The sequence below is a fragment of the Hemitrygon akajei genome, chromosome 9 (assembly GCF_048418815.1).
Source record: "Hemitrygon akajei chromosome 9, sHemAka1.3, whole genome shotgun sequence".
NCBI lineage: Eukaryota > Metazoa > Chordata > Chondrichthyes > Myliobatiformes > Dasyatidae > Hemitrygon > Hemitrygon akajei.
In genome coordinates, this window is record NC_133132.1 from 46,121,832 (window position 1) to 46,142,412 (window position 20,581).

Here is a 20,581-nt window from a genome sequence, read left to right on the forward strand (position 1 = left end):
GAGAAAATTCAGAGGACATAATTCAAATGTGGAAGGACTGTCGGGAATAAGGATTAAAATGGTTTACTTAATTTAATATGGGAAGTTATTCCCTCCAGAACACTAAAATGTTTGAACATAGGGATTTAGTAGCTAATGAAAGGTCCCTATTAAGGGTCTGGACCCAAGTTGTCAACTGTCCGTTCCCCTCTTTAGCTGAGTTCTTCCAGCTTCTTGTGTGCTGCTCTGAATTAATATCCTGGCTGTTTTTCAATCTGCAGGTACGCTCCCTCAAGCCTGTCATTGGCAATTCAGGAAGTAGATGAAAACCATATAGGAAAGTTCAGTTTTCGCACAAAGGAAGCAGTTCTTCAGGTGAGTATCTTGTTTAATGGGGAATATCATGTAGGGAAAGAATCAGCCTGTGTTTTATTTATTTATTGAGATACTGCTCAGACAGGCCTTTCTTGCCCTTCAAGCCATGCTGCCGAGTAACCCATGAATAACCCCAGCCTAATCAGTGTACAGTTTATATGTCCTTGGACTGTGGGAGGAAACCCACATGGTCACGGGGAGAACGTACCAAACTCCTTACAGGCAGTGGCTGCCCAGCGGACTGGAACAAACAAACAAGAGATGCTGGAAATCCAAGTAACATGCAAAAAAATGCTGGAGGAACTCAGCTGGACTGGAAAAATTGTAGGGTGCAGGGTCTGTAGAGTCAGAGTGTACAGTTGACCATTCAGCATGTATCCGGAAATAGCACGGATAGTCATTAAAACAAATTTTAAATATGTTAAATGTTGCTGCTTCTGATGTTCTTTCGGACAGTGAAGTGCTGATTTTCCATTGCATACTGGATAACTAAATAAGGTCATAAAATCTTTCTTTCACTCGACGGATGCATTACATCTTTGCCCTCTGTTTTTAAAATTTTTTTGTCCTAGTGGGAATACCATTAAAAGCTGACATCTGTCAATCATTTGAGTATTTTTGGAAAGGGCTTAACAAAGTACAGAGGAGGTGGATAACATTTACGACTATGACACCAGTGAATGAAATTGAACTTGGTCAAATTTCTTTGTGCTTGTTTTAACTAAACTAGCACAAGGCAATTAAGTTGTAACATAAAACACAATATCTTACAGATGGAATAAATCTTGGATTTATTGTTTCTCCAATAACTGACTTAGAGCTTTAGGGGAAAAGCTAAATGTTCTTTAATCCCAAAAGGTTCAAACCTTGATACAACAGAACTCAAACTGGAATAAAGGGAATTACAGAGGCATGAGAGAGGAGCTTGTCCAGTTGGATTGGATGGTGACAAAACAGAGATGGCTGAAGTTTCTGGGAATAGTTCACAAGGCACAGGACAGATATGTCCCACAGAAGAAGTTGTTCTCAAATGGCAGGGCTAGGCAACCGTGCCTGACAAGAACCACATCAAAGCCAAGGAAAAGGCATATAAGGTAACAAAAGTGAGTGGGAAGTTGGATGATTGGGAAGCTTTTAAAATCCAACAAAAGTCAACTAAAAAAAAAACTATAAAAAGGAAAAGATGAAATATGAGGGCAAACTAGCCAATACTATAAAGCAGGATACTAAACATTTTTTTATGTTGTAAAAAGAATAAGACAGAGGTGAGAGTTGATATTGGACCACTGGAAAATGGTGCTGGTGAGGTAGTAATGGGGGACAAAGAAATGGTGGATGAACTTAATGGGTACTTTGCATTAGTCTTCACTGTGGAAGACACTAGCAGTGTGTCAGAGGTCCATGAGTGTCAGGAAGCAGGAGTGAGCGCCATTGCTATTACAAAGGAAAAAGTGCTAGGCAAACTGAAAGAACTTGAGGTGGATAAGTCACCTGGACCAGATGGACTGTACCCCCGAGTCCTGAAAGAGTTGCTGAAAAGGTAACGGATGCATTGGTCATGATTGTTCAAGATTCACTTGATTCTGGCATGGTCCTGGAGGACTGGAAAATTGCAAATGTCACTCCACTCTTTAAGAAGGGAAGAAGGCAAAAGAGAGGAAATTATAGGCCGGTTAGCCTAACCTTACTGGTTGGGAAAGTGTTGGAGTGCATTATTACGGACAAGGTTTCGGAGTACTTGGAGACCAATGATACAAAAGTCAAAGTCAGCATGGTTTCCGTAAAGGGAAATCTTACCTGACAAATACATTAGAATTCTTTGAGGAAGTAACAAGCAGGGTGGACAAAGGAGAGGTAGTGGATGTCATTTACTTAGATTTTCAAAAGGCATTTGATAAGGTGCTTCACATGAGGCTGCTTAACAAGATAAAATCCGATGGCGTTACAGGAAAGGTACTGGCATGGATAGAAGAATGGCTGACAGGCAACGAAAGGAGGCTTTTTCTGGTTGGCTGTCAGTGACTAGTGGTGTTCTTCGGGGGGTCAGTATTAGGACTGCTACTTTTCACATTGTTTGTCAATGTTTTAGATAGTGGAATTGATGGCAAAGTTTGTGGATGATATGAAGATAGGTGGAAGGGAAGGAAGTGCTGAGGAAGCAATCTGATTGCAGCGGGACTTAGACAAATTGGGAGAGTGGGCAAAGTAAGTAGCAGATGGAATACAGTGTTGGGAAATGTATGATATTGCATTTTGGTAGAAGGAATATTAGTGCAGACTATTACCTAAATGGAGAGAAAATTCAAACATCAGAGGTGCGGAAGGACTTGGGAGTCCTCGTGCAAGATTCTCAGAAGGTTAATTTACAGGTTGAGTCAGCGGTGAAGAAGGCAAATGCAATGTTGGCATTTATTTCAGGGCGAATAGAGTATAAAAACAAGGAGGTAATGCTGAAGCTTTATAAGACACTAGTCAGACTGCTTATCTCAAAAAGGATGTATTGTCATTGGAGAGAATCCATAGGAAGGTCACAAAGATGATTTTGAGAATGAAGGGGTTAACATATGAGGTGCATTTGGCATTTTGACCTTTTACTCATTGGAATTTAGAAGAATGCAGGAGGATCTCATTGAAAACTACCAAATGTTGAAAGGGCAAACACGAGGAAATCTGCAGATGCTGGAAATTCAAACAACAACACACACAAAATGCTGGTGGAACGCAGCAGGCCAGGCAGCATCTATAGGGAGAAGCACTGTCAACGTTTCGGGCCGAGACCCTTCGTTAGTCCTGACGAAGGGTCTCGGCCCGAAACGTTGACAGTGCTTCTCCCTATAAATGCTGCTTGGCCTGCTGTGTTCCACCAGCATTTTGTGTGAAATGTTGAAAGGACTAGGTAAGATGGATGTGGAGAGGACGTTTCCATTGGTGGGGGTATCCAGAACTTGAGGGCACAGCTTCAAAATTGAGGTGGACCTTTTGGAACAGAAGTAAGGAGAAATTTGTTTAGTCAAAGAGTGGTGAATATGTGGAATGCTCTGCCACAGACTAAAGTTGAGGCCAAGTCCGTGGGTACATTCAAAGTGGAAGTTGATAGTTTCTTGATTGGTCGGGACATCAAGGGATATGGTGACAGGGCAGGTGTATGAGGTTGAATGGGATCCGGGATCAGCCATGATGAAATGGTGGAGCAGACGTAATGGGCTGAATGGCCTAATTCCTCTCCTATGCCTTATGGTCTTGAACTCTAATGTGAAAACTCTTCTGTTTGAAGTGGTGCAGGTATGAAATTTAGATAGTAATGTTGATCTCAGAACTTCAAAATAATTAGGAGGGGATCATAGGGGTCTCCCAACCATCCATTGGGGACATTTCAAATCAAAAATCAAATCTGGTTTAATTACCATGCAGGTATACATGGATACAGCTGATTGAAACCGCTTTCCACTGGGGCCAAGGTGCAAAACATACGCAGCACACTCAAACAGTGAGCAAAAAGAAACATAGTCACGCAGGAAAATGCATATTTAGTCCCAAGACCCTGAGTGACATGTCCCGCAAATTGGTGGTACAGCTCCCAGTAATTTGGCCTGTTATTCTACCGATTGAATACTGGAGGGTCATGTGTGCAGGGCCCTTAGCATTATCAATTATCCCACATCCCACCCATACATCCAGCATCCTCTTTGACTTTCTAACATCAGGAAGGAGACTCCAATGCATAAAAGCAAGAATGGTCAGGATGCGAAATAGTTTCTTCCATTAGACTTCAGTGCTCCCTGCCACGTTGCATTCGAAGTGTCACCAGTTAATCTGTTCTGTACCTGACAATATTTAATTTATGCAGTTTATTTATGTATGCATAATTCATCTGTAAATTTTATCCTTACTTTTCTAAGTTTTTGTGTGTTATATGTGTGTTTTGTGTACTACTACTCTGGAGAAACGCCTCGTTTGATGGTATGCATGTATACAGTTAATGACGATAAACTTGACTTGAAAAGTCCTGGAAAGGTTTCTGCAGTCTTAAGTAAAATATATGGTGGTTATGACTTCTTGGGGATTATTTTTTCTGTTTATTCATTACACTAAAGTCAAGTGATATTACTAAGAAAGGAAAACAATATGGATGTGGTTTAAAGGGAAATTTCCAGCCCTAGCTCTGTCAACGTCACAAAGAGGAACCTACCATGGTCGGCAGAATGGTTTTAGTGGCATTTTAATGCATTTACCCTGTGTCAGTGCAAGTAAGGACATGTTTGGCACAGCTTTGTGGGCTGAAGGGCCTGTACTGTGCTGTAGGTTTTCTATGTTTCTAACTAGAGTGAAGTGATTACTGAAACCAACGACAAGCACAATGATTTCATACAGTACCTCAGTGTATTGATCCCACCAGACCCCAGGCTGCTTTCACAGCTGTGTCTACAAACACAGTGCCGCATTGGCCTCAGAATCAGGCTAAACATCACTGGCATACATTGTGAAATGTGTTGTTTCCTGGCAGCTGCGCATTTGCCATGCGTAATAAAAAAAACTATAACTTACAGTGAGAAGTATATATAAAATTAAACAAAATAAGCGGTGCAAAAAGAGAGGGAACATGCTGAGGTAGTGATCATGGGTTCATGGACCATTCAGAAATCTGATGGTGGAGGGGAAGAGGCTGTTCCTGGATGTTTTCCAACAATAAACGTCCACGGAAAACTTCTGGAAAACCTGGATCACTTCCTGTATCTTGGTGGCCACGTCTCGGTGAAGGTAGCCATTAATGGTGAAATTCACTATTGCCGTCTTGTATATTTCGGTGGCTAATTAAAAACTGAAGACCAGGAGAAGAGCGAGCAAGAGGTTCAATGTCTTGGGGGCAACAGTGATCCTTAGCCTCCTGTGCGCTGTGAAATATCTATAGCAGGCATCTCTAGGTACAGGAAGGTCCCACCAGCATTCCCTTCACAAAATCTTCCGAATTCACTGGAAAGATGAGCAACCCAACAGTAGGGCACTAATTACAGTCAGTAAGCTCCACTGGGGAGGCCACATTGCTCACGCGTCCAACATCTGATTCCCGGAACACGTGCACTATTCTGAACGCTGTCGCGGCAAGGCGATGATAATATTATATATGCTCAGCTAAGATAAAGGCAAGCAAAGGAGCGCACAGAAAATGGGCTTCCTCCACATCACCATCTTACAACATTCAAACTGTTCTTCCTGTTAACTTTTTGAAAGTTTTGCAAACTCCCCTTTCTGTTTCTTGCAGCTGATGGCCAGACGTGGAGTGGAGAACTTGCAGGTGGCTTTGGCTTGTCAGACTGTGCAGAAGAATTCACTGCTTGCCGTGGTGCAGCAGGCTCTGTTGTGCTCTGTGGAGAAAGCTGCCCAGCCCATGGATCCTAAGGTACAGAAAACCCTTGTTGTTCCACCTTTCCCTAAAATGTTGGGAGTCAAAACACTGGTGCCCTTCATGACCTGTACAGAACTCTTGTACCAGGCACACAACCAACAAGCTGTGATTTCCCCAGCTGAGTACTTAAGGGACATTCCTTAATAAATCCCCTTCCCTTTCCACAGTCTCGGTCTGTTCCACATTGCCTAGTTCCTATTAGAGCCCAGCTGAGAAGTGGAAAGGGGGAAGGTACTGATACTGAATTAATTTATTTGGCGTTATGTCCAAAATATGCTTGTTACTGATCCACACTCCTTAATTGGAACATTGTGGCAACCAGACAACACTGAATAGATTGAGTAGAGCATAGAATCAGAATCCCGTTTAATATCACGGGCACATGTCATGAAATTCGTTATTATGCGATAGCAGTATATTGCAATACAGAATGATAAAAACTAAGTTATAGTAAGAGATATATATATTTTTTTAAAAAGTTAAACTAAATAAGTAGTGCAAAAAGGGGTTCAGGGTAGAGATACATCCCTACCAAAGGAGGTGTAAGGTGCTGTTCCCACTGCCAGCTTGCAGGTCACCCTTGGGCGAGGTGTCGTACCTGCTTAGCCCCCCAATCAGGGTCACTTGGGAGCAGGTGGTGGATGGTCGTATGAGTAGCTGGTTATGGGCCCTGGTTATGTGACCACTGACGTCAGGAGACATTCTCTGAAGGGTATTGATAATGGAAGACACTGCCTAGAAGAAGACAATGGCAAACCACTTCTCTAGAAAAATTTGCCAAGAACAATCATTGTCTTGATCGCCCACATCATATGACATGGCACATGACGAATGAATGCAAAAAGAGAAAAAAGAGTAGTGAGATAGTATTCATAGGTTCATTGTCTAATCAGAAATCTCTTGGAGGTGGGGAAGAAGCTATTCCTGAATCATTGAGTGTGTGGCTTCAGGCTCCTGTATCTCCTCCCTGATGGTAACAATGAGAAGAGGGCATTTCCTGGATGATGGGGGTACTTAATGATGGATTCTGCCTTTCTGAGTCACCGGTCCTCGAAGATATCTCGGAACAGGCCCTTCAGTCCACAATGTCTGTGCTGACCATGATGCCCATATAAGCTGCATGTGGTCCATTTCCTTCCATTCCCAGCTTGTTCACGTGTCTACCTAGATGCCTCTTAAAAGCTGTTGTCCTTTCTGCTTCTACCACCTCACCTGGCAGCATGTCCCAGGCAATGTACTTTATATAAACAAAAATCTTGCCCCAAAATATTCTCTAAATTTTCCCCTTAAAACTGTATATGTAAAAAAGGGAAATTTGAGAGGGGAACATAGAACATAGAACAGTACAGCACATTACAGGCCCTTCAGCCCATAATGTTGTGCCAACCCTCAATCCCTGCCTCCCATATAACCCCCCACCTTAAATTCCTCCATATACCTGTCTAGTAGTCTCTTAAACTTCACTGGTGTATCTGCCTCCACCACTGACTCAGGCAGTGCATTCCACGCACCAACCACTCTCTGAGTGAAAAACCTTCCTCTAATATCCCCCTTGAACTTCCCTCCCCTTACCTTAAAGCCATGTCCTCTTGTACTGAGCAGTGGTGCCCTGGGGAAGAGGCGCTGGCTGTCCACTCTGTCTATTCCTCTTAATATCTTGTACACCTTTATCGTGTCTCCTCTCATCCTCCTTCTCTCCAAAGAGTAAAGCCCTAGTTCCCTTAATCTCTGATCATAATCCATACTCTCTAAACCAGGCAGCATCCTGGTAAATCTCCTCTGTACCCTTTCCAATGCTTCCACATCCTTCCTATAGTGAGGCGACCAGAACTGGACACAGTACTCCAAGTGTGGCCTAACTAGAGTTTTATAGAGTTGCATCATTAAATCGCATCTCTTAAACTCTATCCCTCGACTTATGAAAGCTAACACCTCATAAGCTTTCTTAACTACCTTATCTACCTGTGAGGCAACTTTCAGGGATCTGTGGACATGTATCCCCAGATCCCTCTGCTCCTCCACACTACCAAGTATCCTGCCATTTACTTGTACCCTGCCTTGGAGTTTGTCCTTCCAAAGTGTATCACCTCACACTTCTCCGGGTTGAACTCCATCTGCCACTTCTCAGCCCACTTCTGCATCCTATCAATGTCTCTCTGCAATCTTTGACAATCCTCTACACTATCTACAACACCACCAACCTTTGTGTCGTCTACAAACTTACCTTCTACCCCCACATCCAGGTCGTTAATAAAAATCATGAAAAGTAGAGGTCCCAGAACAGATCCTTGTGGGACACCACTAGTCACAACCCTCCAATCTGAATGTACTCCCTCGACCATGACTCTCTGCCTTCTGCAGGCAAGCCAATTCTGAATCCACCTTGCCAAACTTCCCTGGATCCCATGCCTTCTGACTTTCTGAATAAGCCTACCATGTGGAACCTTGTTAAATGCCTTACTAAAATCCATGTAGATCACATCCACTGCACTACCCTTGTCTATATGCCTGGTCACCTCCTCAAAGAACTCTATCAGGCTTGTTAGGCATGATCTGCCCTTCACAAAGTGATGCTGACTGTCCCTGATCAGACCATGATTCTCTAAATGCCCATAGATCCTATCTCTAAGAATCTTTACCAACAGCTTTCCCACCACAGACATAAGGTTCACTGGTCTATAATTACCTGGATTATCCCTACTACCTTTTTTGAACAAGGGGACAACATTTGCCTCCCTCCAATCCTCTGGTACCATTCCCGTGGACAACGAGGACATAAAGATCCTAGCCAGAGGCTCAGCAATCTCTTCCCTTGCCTCGTGGAGCAGCCTGGGGAATATTCCGTCAGGCCCCGGGGACTTATCCGTCCTAATGTATTTTAACAACTCCAACACCTCCTCTCCCTTAATATCAACATGCTCCAGAACATCAACCTCACTCATATTGTCCTCACCATCATCAAGTTCCCTCTCAGTGGTGAATACTGAAGAGAAGTATTCATTGAGGACCTCGCTCACTTGCACAGCCTCCAGGCACATCTTCCCACCTTTATCTCTAATCGGTCCTACTTTCACTCCTGTCATCCTTTTGTTCTTCACATAATTGAAGAATGCCTTGGGGTTTTCCTTTACCCTACTCACCAAGACCTTCTCATGCCCCCTTCTTGCTCTGCTCAGCCCCTTCTTAAGCTCCTTTCTTGCTACCCTATATTCCTCAATAGACCCATCTGATCCTTGCTTCCTAAACCTCATGTACGCTGCCTTCTTCCACCTGACTAGATTTTCCACTTCATTTGTCACCCATGGTTCCTTCACCCTACCATTCTTTATCTTCCTCACCAGGACAAATTTATCCCTAGTGTCCTGCAAAATATCCCTAAACATCGACCACATGTCCATAGTACATTTCCCTGCAAAAACATCATCCCAATTCACACCCACAAGTTCTAGCCTTATAGCCTCATAATTTGCCCTTCCCCAATTAAAAATTTTCCTGTCCTCTCTGATTCTATCCTTTTCCATGATAATGCTAAAGGCCAGGCAGCAGTGGTCACTGTCCCCCAGATGCTCACCCACTGACAGATCTGTGACCTGACCCAGTTCGTTACCTAATACTAGATCTAGTATGGCATTCCCCCAGTCGGCCTGTCAACATACTGTGACAGAAATCCATCCTGGACACACTTAACAAATTCTGCCCCATCTGAACCCTTGGAACTAATCAAGTGCCAATCAATATTAGGGAAGTTAAAGTCACCCATGATAACAACCCTGTTATTTTTGCACCTTTCCAAAATCTGCCTCCCAATCTGCTCCTCAGTATCTCTGCTGCTACCAGGGGGCCTATAGAATACTCCCAGTAGAGTAACTGCTCCCTTCCTGTTCCTGACTTCCACCCATACTGACTCAAAAGAGGATCCTGCTACATTACCCACCCTTTCTGCAGCTGTAATAGTATCCCTGACCAGTAATGCTACCCCTCCTCCCCTTTTCCCTCTCTCTCTATCCCTTTTAAAGCACTGAAATCCAGGAATATTGAGAATCCATTCCTGCCCTGGTGCCAGCCAAGTCTCTGTAATGGCCACTACATCATAATTCCATGTATGTATCCAAGCTCTCAGTTCATCACCTTTGTTCCTGATGCTTCTTGCATTGAAGTACACACACTTTAGCCCTTCTACCTTACTACCTTTACACCCTTTATTCTGTTTCTCTTTCCTCAAAGCCTCTCTATAGGTTAGATCTGGCTTTACTCCATGCAATTCTTTCACTATCGCTCCGGGTCCCATCCCCCTTGCAAATTAGTTTAAACCCTCCCGAACCATGCTAGCAAACCTACCAGCAAGGATATTGCTCCCCCTCGAGTTCAGGTGCAACCCATCCAATCTGTACAGGTCCCACCTTCCCCAGAAGAGATCCCAATGGTCCAAAAATCTAAAACCCTGCCCCCTGCACCAACTCCTCAGCCACGCATTCAACTGCCATCTCCTCCAATTCTTACCATCACTATCACGTAGTACTGGCAGCAATCCTGAGAATGCCACCCTTGAGGTCCTGTTCTTCAACCTTCTGCCTAGTTCCCTAAACTCACACTTCAGGACCTCATCCCTCTTCCTATGTCGTTGGTCCCAACATGTATCACGACTTCTGGTTGCTTTCCCTCTCGTACCAGGATGTCATGCACCTGGTCAGAGACATCCCGGACCCTGGCACCCGGGAGGCAACAAAACATGTGTGTGTTCTTCTCACATCCACAAAATCTCCTGTCTGCTCCCCTGACTATAGAGTCTCCAATGACAACAGCTCTCCTCTCCTCCGTCCTATCCTTTTGCACTACAGGTTCAGACTCAGTGCTAGGGGCCCTTCCACCATGGCTCACACCTGGTCGGTCGTCCTCACCAACAGCATCCAGGACGGTTCAGGGGAATGGCTACAGGGGTGCTCTGCACTACCTGTCTACTCTCCTTCGCTTTCCCCCCTTGGACTGTCACCCAACGACTTGCTTCCGGCAGCCTAGGTGTGACTACCTCCCTGTAGCTCTCATCTATGACTGCCTCATTTTCCCTAATGAGTCGAAGGTCATCCAGCTGCTGCTCCAGATTCCTCACACGGTCTTCCAAATTGCCCAGCCTCATGCACTTCTGGCAGATGTGACTCTGCGGGAGAGGGGAATTCCCCCAAGACTGCCACATCTCACAGTAGAGGCACATCACCGTCTCAGGAGGCATTGTAAAGACTAACTGGGATTTTCTTAAATGTTCGGGGTGGGGAAGTACACAATGTGTTTAAAATTTTATGGCCTCTTAGACATTACTGGGGAAGCAGGTATGGAATCTAAATGGTCATCTGCTGAGAAATTCTTCCAGGGTATAAACTATCAAGATGGTTCTTTACTCATCAGCCAAGGACAGAAAATGCTCCTTGGTGAAATAAATTTATCCTTCTGAGCTACACTTACTTGACCTGAGTGCTGATTTTTGCTTGATCACACTGTGCTTTTTAGGACAGGTTGTTGGGTTATCGGAGTCAGGACAACCTCGCAGGTACAAGCCGTGCCAGCACTGCCAGAGAATCAGAGAGCCAGCAGCTCGCCGTCCCACTGGGAAATGCCTGCTCCCTGGGAATTCGAAAGCAACCTTCTGTTGCCAGGAAAAGGTGTGTTCACATTACCGTGTGTAAGAATGAAAGAAATGTGATGAGCAGCTGATGGGTGAGATTCTCCAGTATAATAAGTGAATGAAATGATGCCTTCTGATCATCTACAGATCTAGTTGACCCTTACTCTACTGGTAAGATATCGATAGGTCAGCTTGCTGACCTTGACTTCTCCTCTGTGATGTGGTACTTTGGGCAGGAATACTGCTTGTACCAAAGGCATCTGGAGGAAGGAAGGTGTAATAATGGACACTGGATCCTGTGGAGGAGGATCACCACTGGCTGAAACAGCTGAGGAAGGGTGCAAATACAGAAACTTAAATGTAATGCCAAGTCATTGGGTATATTTAAGGCAGAGTCGAATAGTCAAGACATGAGGGGAGAAGGCAGGAAATTGGGGCTGAGAGGGAAATGAATCAGCCGTAATGAATTGGTGGAGCAGACTCAATGACCTAATTCTGCTCCTCTTTCGTATATCCCTAAGCAATTTTTCATGCGGATTGCTGTAATTCGCTAGTTTTACTTCATCGTTGTGGGTGGCAATTATGCTGACCAGTTGAATAGCTGGTCACTTTCATTTGAATCCCGTTGTTGGCTAACAGGACAATTCCTTACTCAATGAAGTGAATCACCAAAGTGGAGGAGAAAATGAGTGGAAGCTTCTTGCTCCTGATTCTAAGTAATGATACTGACTACTTGCTTAGTAGCAAGCCTCCTTGTACATTTTACAGGTAACTCAAGATCCTTGTTAAGTGTTTCCACTCCAGCACTCAAGCATCTAGTTGGGTCTTCCATTTCAGTGTTACTATACAAAGAATCCCTTATGGTCAAAGCACGGTGTTTCTGAAGTGGCGTTAAATGAATCCCCTGGTTGATCAGATCCTGTTGAACAGCAACCTGGCTGATATTACCCCCTCACTTCTACCAGAGAGAGGGAACAAAAAAAACTAATTTTCTGGCCAATGTCCCTCTTGTTTTTAAGTTTACAAACGAGAGTTTTCAAATTGCCTGCAGCAATTTTCTCCAGAACTACAGTGCTGAACATCAAAAGAACAGGGATTCGCAAGATGTGAATGGTTAGCATTGTACGGATAGAGAAGTAGAAATGTTATTGTGCAGTGGAGGAGATTTCCATAGATTGGCATGGTACATAGCCTTCCCGCAATGTTGGCAAAAAGTTTTTGGAAAACTTTTTTTAAATAATGAAACATCAATATGTTCACTACTATTTAATAATTCATTATTTTATCTGTTTATATTGTTTGTTTTAAAAAAAAAAGTGATGGTGGATATACATTTTCGCAGGCTGTTGTTACCCAACTTAAGAGTCTAAATAAAATAATATCCTTTAAAACTGTAATTCGAACTTGCATATAAAAGCATGTAAGTTATTTTTAGTCAGAGAAAGAGTACTTGTGTGGGAGTGTGCAAGTGTGAAGGTCTCGCTCTAAGTAAGAACTGAAATTCGATTGTAAACGAGGTGGGAGAGTGGAAACCTGATTGGATGAGGACTAACCAATCAAGAGGGATGGACAATGGGGGTATAAATACCACCAGACTAGACATACTCAAGCATCATCCCTGATGAAGATGGTGGAGTTTGTTATCAAAATGTCGGTTATAATCGATACCTGTACCCGGCTGGAAACCCGAGAAGAGCTTTCTCATCACATACATCGGGAAAGCACTGGATCCTTTTTTGCACACATATCGTATACTGAACAGCTTCTGGTGTATTGCCATTGCCTGTATTTGGTCATATTGACTGCATACAGCCTGCCCTTATTTTCACAACCCTCTTAACCCCTTCCCCACCCTCCACAAGCCCTTTGTTCCATCTCATACATAAAAATGTCAGAGAATATGGAGCATGAGTGACAGAAGGATACCGTTGTTAACTGCAAAGGAAGAGGGGCTGGAGACTAATCAAATAGCCCTTGCTTTCCAGTCTTTGACATCTGAAAGTCCTGTGAGATACACCATTGAGTATATTTTGATATTTTCCCCGAGGGTAGGGTAGGAACAGAACTTCTGCCCTCATTCAACTATGTATGCTTGAGTGGAATTTAGAGGTAATACTGGACAGTTAATACAGGTGATCCCAATGGCCTCTCACTTTACCTTTGCGTCTGAAATAAGCTCAAGGACTGGAATTGTAACGTTATTCATCCATAATATTAATTCAGCTTTTCTCCCCTCACAGCACTAACTAATCTGCTAGGCATTTCCAGCACCTTCCTTTTGGTCACGGGTCCCAGTAGCAACCAGGCCTACACTTCTCAGCTTTTATGTGTCCTTTTCGCCGCTAGTTTTCTCTTTATGTCTTCAGTAATCTCTCAACCAGATGACTCTGCAAACATTGGAATCTCCTGGTCTACTTTGGTCTCACCTCATCAAAGATAATCCCTTTGTCCCATCCACCTCTCGCCTACCCCCTACAACAAACTTAACTTTTTTTTTCATTCAATCCTGCCCAGGGGGTCTTGTTTACTCAGGGTCCTGTCCTGAAACATTAACTATCCATTTCCTTGCATAGATGCTGCCTGACCCTTACAGTTCCTCCAGAAACTTTTTTTTTGCCCTGTAATCCAAAGTTTGCAGTCTCGTTTGTCTCCAACTTGTGAATTCCCATTTCTGACTAAGGATTTTCACCCTGCAATGTCTATTCTCTCTTTTAACAGATGCTGCCTGACCTGACAAATGTTTCCCCTTTTTTCTCTCTTTTCATGTTGATCGACCATTCTCTTTGAGGTCCAGGTGGATTTTTACATTTACACAATTTTATTTTCTCATTCTACTGGCCATTTCCATAAGGCCATAAGATATAGGAGGGGAATTAGTCCATTTGACCCATCATCTGTTCTGCCATTTCATCACGGCTGATCCATTTCCCTCTCAGCCCCAATCTCTTACCTTCTGCCTGTATCCCTTCATGCCCTGACTAGTCGAGAATCAATCAACCTCTGCCTTAAATATACCCAATGACTTGGCCTCCATAGCTGCCTGTTGCAACAAATTCCATAGATTCACCATCCCTTCTCATTTCTGTTCTAAATGGACGTCCCTCTGTTCTGAAGTCCTGTGCCCTCTGGTCCTAGATTACCCCAGCATGGGAAACATTCTCTCCATGTCCACCCTGTTGAGGCCTTTCAACATTTTATGGGTTTCAATGAGAAACACCCCTCATTCTACTGAATTTCAGTGAGGCACAGAGCCATCAAATGCTCCTCATATGGTAAGCATTTTGATCCCAGAATCATTTTCATGAATCTTCTTTGAACATTCTCCAATGTCAATCCATCCTTTCTTGAGAATGTGACTAAACACACTGATGAAGGAAGAGCGATAGATGCAGTGTATACAGATTTCAGCAAGGCATTTGACAAGGTACCCCATGCAAGGCTTATTGAGAAAGTAAGGAGGCATGGGATCCAAGGGGATTTAGCTTTCTAAGAACAGGCTTGCCCACAGAAGGCAAAGAGTGGTTGTAGACGGGTCATATTCTGCATGGAGGTCGGTGGCCAGCGGTGTGCCTTAGGAATCTGTTCTGGGACCCTTACTCTGTGATTTTTATAAATGACCTGGATGAGGAAGTGGAGGGATGTGTTAGTAAATTTGCTGATGATACAAATGTTGGGGGTGTTGTGGATAGTGTGGAGGGCTGTCAGAGGTTACAGTGGGACATTGATAGGTTGCAAAACTGGGCTGAGAAGTGGCAGATGGAGTTCAACCCAGATAAGTGAGAGGTGGTTCATTTTGGTAGGTCAACTATGATGGCAGAATATAGTATTAATGGTAAGACTCTTGGCAGTGTGGAGGATCAGAGGGATCTTGGGGTCCAAGTCTATAGGACACTCAAATCTGCTGCGCAGTTTGACTCTGTGGTTAAGAAGGCATACGTGCATTGGCCTTCATCAAATCGTAGGATTGAGTTTAGGAGCCCAGAGGAAATATATAGGACCCTGGTCAGACCCCACTTGGAGTACTGCACTCAGTTCTGGTCACCTCACTACAGGAAGGATGTGGAAACCATAGAAAGGGTGCAGAGGAGATTTACAAGGATGTTGCCTGGATTGGGGAGCATGTCTTATGAGAATAGATTGAGTGAACTCGACCTTTTCTCCTTGGAGTGACAGACGATGAGAGGTGACCTGATAGAGGTGTATAAGATAATGAGAGGCATTGATTGTGTGGATAGTCAGAGGCTTTTCCCCAGGGCTGAAATGGCTAGCACGAGAGGGCACAGTTTTAAGGTGCTTGGAAGTAGGTTACAGAGGAGATGTCAGGGGTGAGTTTTTTTACACAGAGAGTGGTGAGTGTGTGGAATGAGCTGCCTGCGATGGTGGTGGAGGTGGATACAATATGGTCTTTTAAGAGACTCCTGGATAGGTACATGGCGCTTAGAAAAATAGAGGGCTATGGGTAACCCTAGCTAATTTCTCAAGTCAGTACATGTTCAGCATAGCATTGTGGGCCGAAGGCCTTTATTGTGCTGTAGGTTTTCTATGTTTCCATGTTCTATGTTTCTATGTTAGGTAAGGGATGCAAAACTGCTCACTATACTCCAAATGAGGCATCACCAATGCTTTATAAAGCCTCAACATTATGTCCTTGTGTTTATGTTCTAGTCCTACTTTTCCTTCTGCTTAATGCTGAACTGACCAGGGTCTTAATGCTGTACTTTGTGGGTGCCAATTTTCATGGGTTCATTCTTGATGTGTTGAGTTTACAGGCCTCCGGAGGCATTTGTTTCCATCCAGCTGGAAAAACTCACACCCCGGGACTTGATGCTGAATCACTTCCTTCAGAAGAAGAGTGTTGCAGGGTTGATCATGAAAAATGATGTGAGTATTGACTTTAACGTGAAGGTTGCAGTTACACCCTTGTGGCTGAGCTGGTAATCCAGTGTACAGGAGCTTTGAGCAATGGATCTCAATATACTTCCCGGAGGGGTTAAAAGGGTTGATTAAATAAAAATAATTTCAAAGCTTCTGTGAGTTATGATGACCATATACCATTGCCCTGTTGTAAAAATCCATCTGGTTCAAAAATGCACTTTACGGTAGGAAGCTTGCTGTTGGGCTCCGTTTGTGGCCTTTTATATATTGGTGAGCCTTCCAGGTGAGGCGACACTTCACCTGTGAGCTGGCTGGTGTGGTATACTGTGTCCGGTGCTCCCGGTGTGGCCTTATATATATTGGTGAGACCCGATGCAGACTGGGAGACCGTTTCGCTGAACACCTATGCTCGGTCCGCCAGAGAAAGCAGGATCTCCCAGTGGCCACACATTTTAATTCCACGTCCCATTCCCATTCTGATATGTCTATTCATGGCCTCCTCTACTGTCAAAATGAATCCAAACTCAGGTTGGAGGAACAACACCTTATATACTGGCTGGGTAGCCTCCAACCTGATGGCATGAACATTGACTTCTCTAACTTCCGTTAATGCCCCTCCTCCCCTTCTTACCCCATCCCTGACATATTTAGTTGTTTGCCTGTTCTCCATCTCCCTCTGGTGCTTCCCCCCCCCCCCCTTTTTTTCTCCTGAGGCCTCCCATCCCATGATCCTTTCCCTTCTCCAGCTCTATATCACTTTCGCCAATCACCTTTCCAGCTCTTAGCTTCATCCCACCCCCTCCGGTCTTCTCTTATCATTTCGCATTTCCCCGTCCCCCCACTACTTTCAAATCTCTTACTATCTTTCCTTTCAGTTAGTCCCGTTGAAGGGTCTCGGCCCGAAACGTCGACAGTGCTTCTCCTTATAGATGCTGCCTGGCCTGCTGTGTTCCACCAGCATTTTGTGTGTGTTGTTGGCCATTGTGGCCTAAGTATATAGTTGCAATCCCAGCAATGGTACATGGAGCTTAGAAAAATAGAGGTCTATGGGTAACCCTAGGTAATTTCTAAAGTACATGTTCGGCACAGCATTGTGGGCCAAAGGGCCTGTATTGTGCTGTAGGTTTTCTATGTTTCTATGTTTCTAATGACTGCTCCCAAAAATAGTCTGCAAGCCATTCAGTTCAAGGACTTTTAGGGATGGAACGAACATTGAGCTTGCCAACCACACATGCCTAAATGATCAAATAAAAGATAGCTAGCAGGAAATGTGAGAGACTGTTGCAGGTTCCACTTTCTCTTCTGTGAATAAACAGCACGCACTGTTAGGAATTAATTTGATGCAGTGTATACAAGCAACAGGTAGCAAGCTAACGTTCAAGTATTTGAAAGGTTCTTTTCCTCAGTACAAGAAGCTAAACAAGAGTTCTGCACTCTGCTGCTTTGTGCAGTCTGTGAGTGCAGTATGGGTGGAATTTCTTCTGTGCATCCGAGAGGGCTTCATGAAACAGTATGTGGAGAGTCCAATAGGAGCGAATGCATACTGGACCTCATTTTGGAAAATTGACAGACTACAATAGTAATCACAACACATTTATGCTTGAAGGTGGTTGTGGGTAAGGACAATTGAATCTTGTAGGAAGGTATTAATTGGGGAGGACAAATTATGACAGGATAAGACAGGACCTCGGGCATGATTGGGAGCAGCTGCTATTGGACAAGTACACGCCAGACGTTGGAGTTGTTTAAAGACCAGCTGATCAGAGTGTAGAATTGGCATGTTCCACTAAGGAGTAAAGACAAGGATGGTAAGGTGAGGGAACCTTGGATAACCTGAGAGGTCTTAAGTTTAGTCATGAAATAAAAAGATGGGGAATTACATTCAAACTCGCTCTTGTAGAATATAAAGAAAGCACTGAAGTGTTCAAGTGAGTGATTAGGAAGGGCAAAAAAGGCCAAGGCATTTAATACTTTTATTTAGGAAATAAGATAACTAAAGAGAGTGTAGATTCACTCAAGGATAAAGGGAGGAATTTGTGCTTGGAATCAGAGCAAGCGGTTGAGGCACCATGAAAATAAGTATTTTGTGTTGGTATTCAACAAGGAGAAAGATTTGGGGGATAGTGAGGGAAGAGCAGAGTATGCTAATGTGCTGGGACATTTTAAGATTGAGGAAGAGCTAGTGCTAGGTATTTTGAAAAACTTTATTAAGGTGGATAAGTCCCCAAGCCTGATGGCATTTGTCCCAAGCTATTGAAAGAAACAATTGAGGAGATTGCTGTGGCTTTGACAAAGATTGGGTGAGATCTCAGAGCTGTGGAAGTAGCAAATGCTTCTGTTCAAGAAGGGAAAGAAGGGTCGTCCAGGTAATTATGCAGTGATAGGGAAGCTATTGGAGAAGGTACTGAGAGATTAATGTGCATTTGGAAAGGCATGACCTGCTTAAAGGCAGTCAGCACTGGCTTTGTGCAGGGCAAGTCCTGCCTTAAAGCTTGATTGTACTTTTGATATAGGTAAGGCAGTGGACAGTATATGCAAGAACTTTAATAAGGTCACTCATGGTAAGTTGATTCAGAGGATTGATATGCATGGGTGTGGGTGAATTGTAATATAGGATTCAGAAATGGCTTGCCATAAACCAGAGAGTAAAGTTAGAAGGTAGTTATTCTGGCTGGAGGTTCATGACTAATGATGTTCTGCAAGAATCAGTTTTGGGACCTCTGTTGTTGTGAGATGTTTCAATGTTTTGGATGAAAATGTAGATGGGTGGATTAGCAGATGTTTGGATGACACCAGGATTGGTGGAGGTTTGGATAGTGTAAAGGGCTATCGGAAAATGGCAAAATATAGATCAGTTACAGATATGGTTGGGAAGTAGTAAGAGTAAGGTGTTACACTTTGGGGGAGGGTGGGCAGGTTTTAAATGAAATGAGAAATGTAGAGTTAATGGTAGAATCCTTAATAACATTGAGGTACAGAGGATTCTTGGGGTCCAGGTCCATCATTTAGCCATTGTTTGCTGAAAGCAGCTACACAAGTGGATAAGGTGATAAAGAGGGTGTGTGACATGCTTACCTTCATTGGTAGGAGTGTTGAGTGTAAGGAATTCACGCTGTGGCTACATAACACTTTAGTTAGACTGCTGTTGGAGTACTGCCTGCAGCTTTGTTTGCCCCGTTATAGGAAGGATGTGAAGACTGTGGAGAAGGTGCACAAGAGGTTTACCAGGATTAGACAGTTTGGACTATAAGACAAGGTTGGATGAACATGAATTGTTTCCCTGGAGTATTGGAGGCTGAAGGAAGACCTGATGGAGGTTTTTTAAATCATGAAAGGCATACATGAGGACCTTTCTCCCAGGGTACAAATGTCAAACATCAAAGGGCAGGGTGAGGGTAGGGGGCGTTTAGAGACAGGTTTTCTGCACACAGAGAGCTAAGTGCCTGGAATAGATTGCCAGGGGTAGTAATGGAATCAGGCAGTCTGGTGGAGTTTAAGAGGCTTTTAGATAGACACATGGATAACAAGGGAGTGGAGGGGTATAGATGATACACCAGAGGACATTTACTATAAATTAGTATCAAGATCAGTACAACATTGTGCGCCATATAGTCTATCCAGTACCATTCTATTCTGTGAGGCGTGTATTGAAATCCTCTCATAATAAAGGCTAACACATCATTTTCCTTAATTAATCACCTGCTGCATCTGCATGTTGGCCTTCAGTAACTTGTGCGGAAGTTTTCACCATGATAACCTTACATATTTCCACACTATGTTCCATCTGCCACAGTTACCCTCTCCCTCACTAACCTTGTCTCCATCCCTTTGAGGCTTCTTTAGTTCCACACACCATCCTCTCAATTCCACTAAGTTTGGTACCATCAGCAACTTCAGAAACACAACTGGTCCCCTTTGTTAGTCTATTAATAGGGACAGGACCTAAGCACCAATCCCTACCAGTCATAGCCTGTCAGCCAAAGTAATATTAATTCCCACTCTTTGTTCGCCACAATTAACGAATTCCCAATCCATATGAGTAAACTGTCCTCAGTTTTATGTCCTGCAAACTTATTGACCTGAATCCATTCTTTCCAAAGATGAGGGCATTGTCACAAAGGCAGGAAACCATGAGATGTTGGCTAACAGACCTCTTGTCATTATCACTCTGTAGGACATAATGTATTCTTTGCTGGTGCATAAATTCTGATCTTTCTGGGCTTGGGACTACAGGATTTCCAACTAACCAGTGCCTGGCCGCTCACAGACTCTTTTGTCATGGCCACCTGTTCCTACACACTTGTCTATCACAGGGCAAAATCTCAATTATT

At 43.7% G+C, this 20,581-nt stretch overlaps 1 protein-coding gene across 1 annotated transcript in view; it reads left to right on the forward strand.

The window, feature by feature from the left end:
- LOC140733071 (uncharacterized) overlaps nt 1-20,581 on the forward strand; it is a 142,662-nt gene that overhangs the window by 51,911 nt on the left and 70,170 nt on the right. Inside the window, exons 18-21 of the mRNA XM_073055889.1 lie at nt 261-354; nt 5,615-5,752; nt 11,261-11,412; nt 16,145-16,256. Of these exons, the coding sequence (XP_072911990.1) occupies nt 261-354; nt 5,615-5,752; nt 11,261-11,412; nt 16,145-16,256 (496 nt within the window). The remainder of the gene's footprint in view (nt 1-260; nt 355-5,614; nt 5,753-11,260; nt 11,413-16,144; nt 16,257-20,581) is intronic.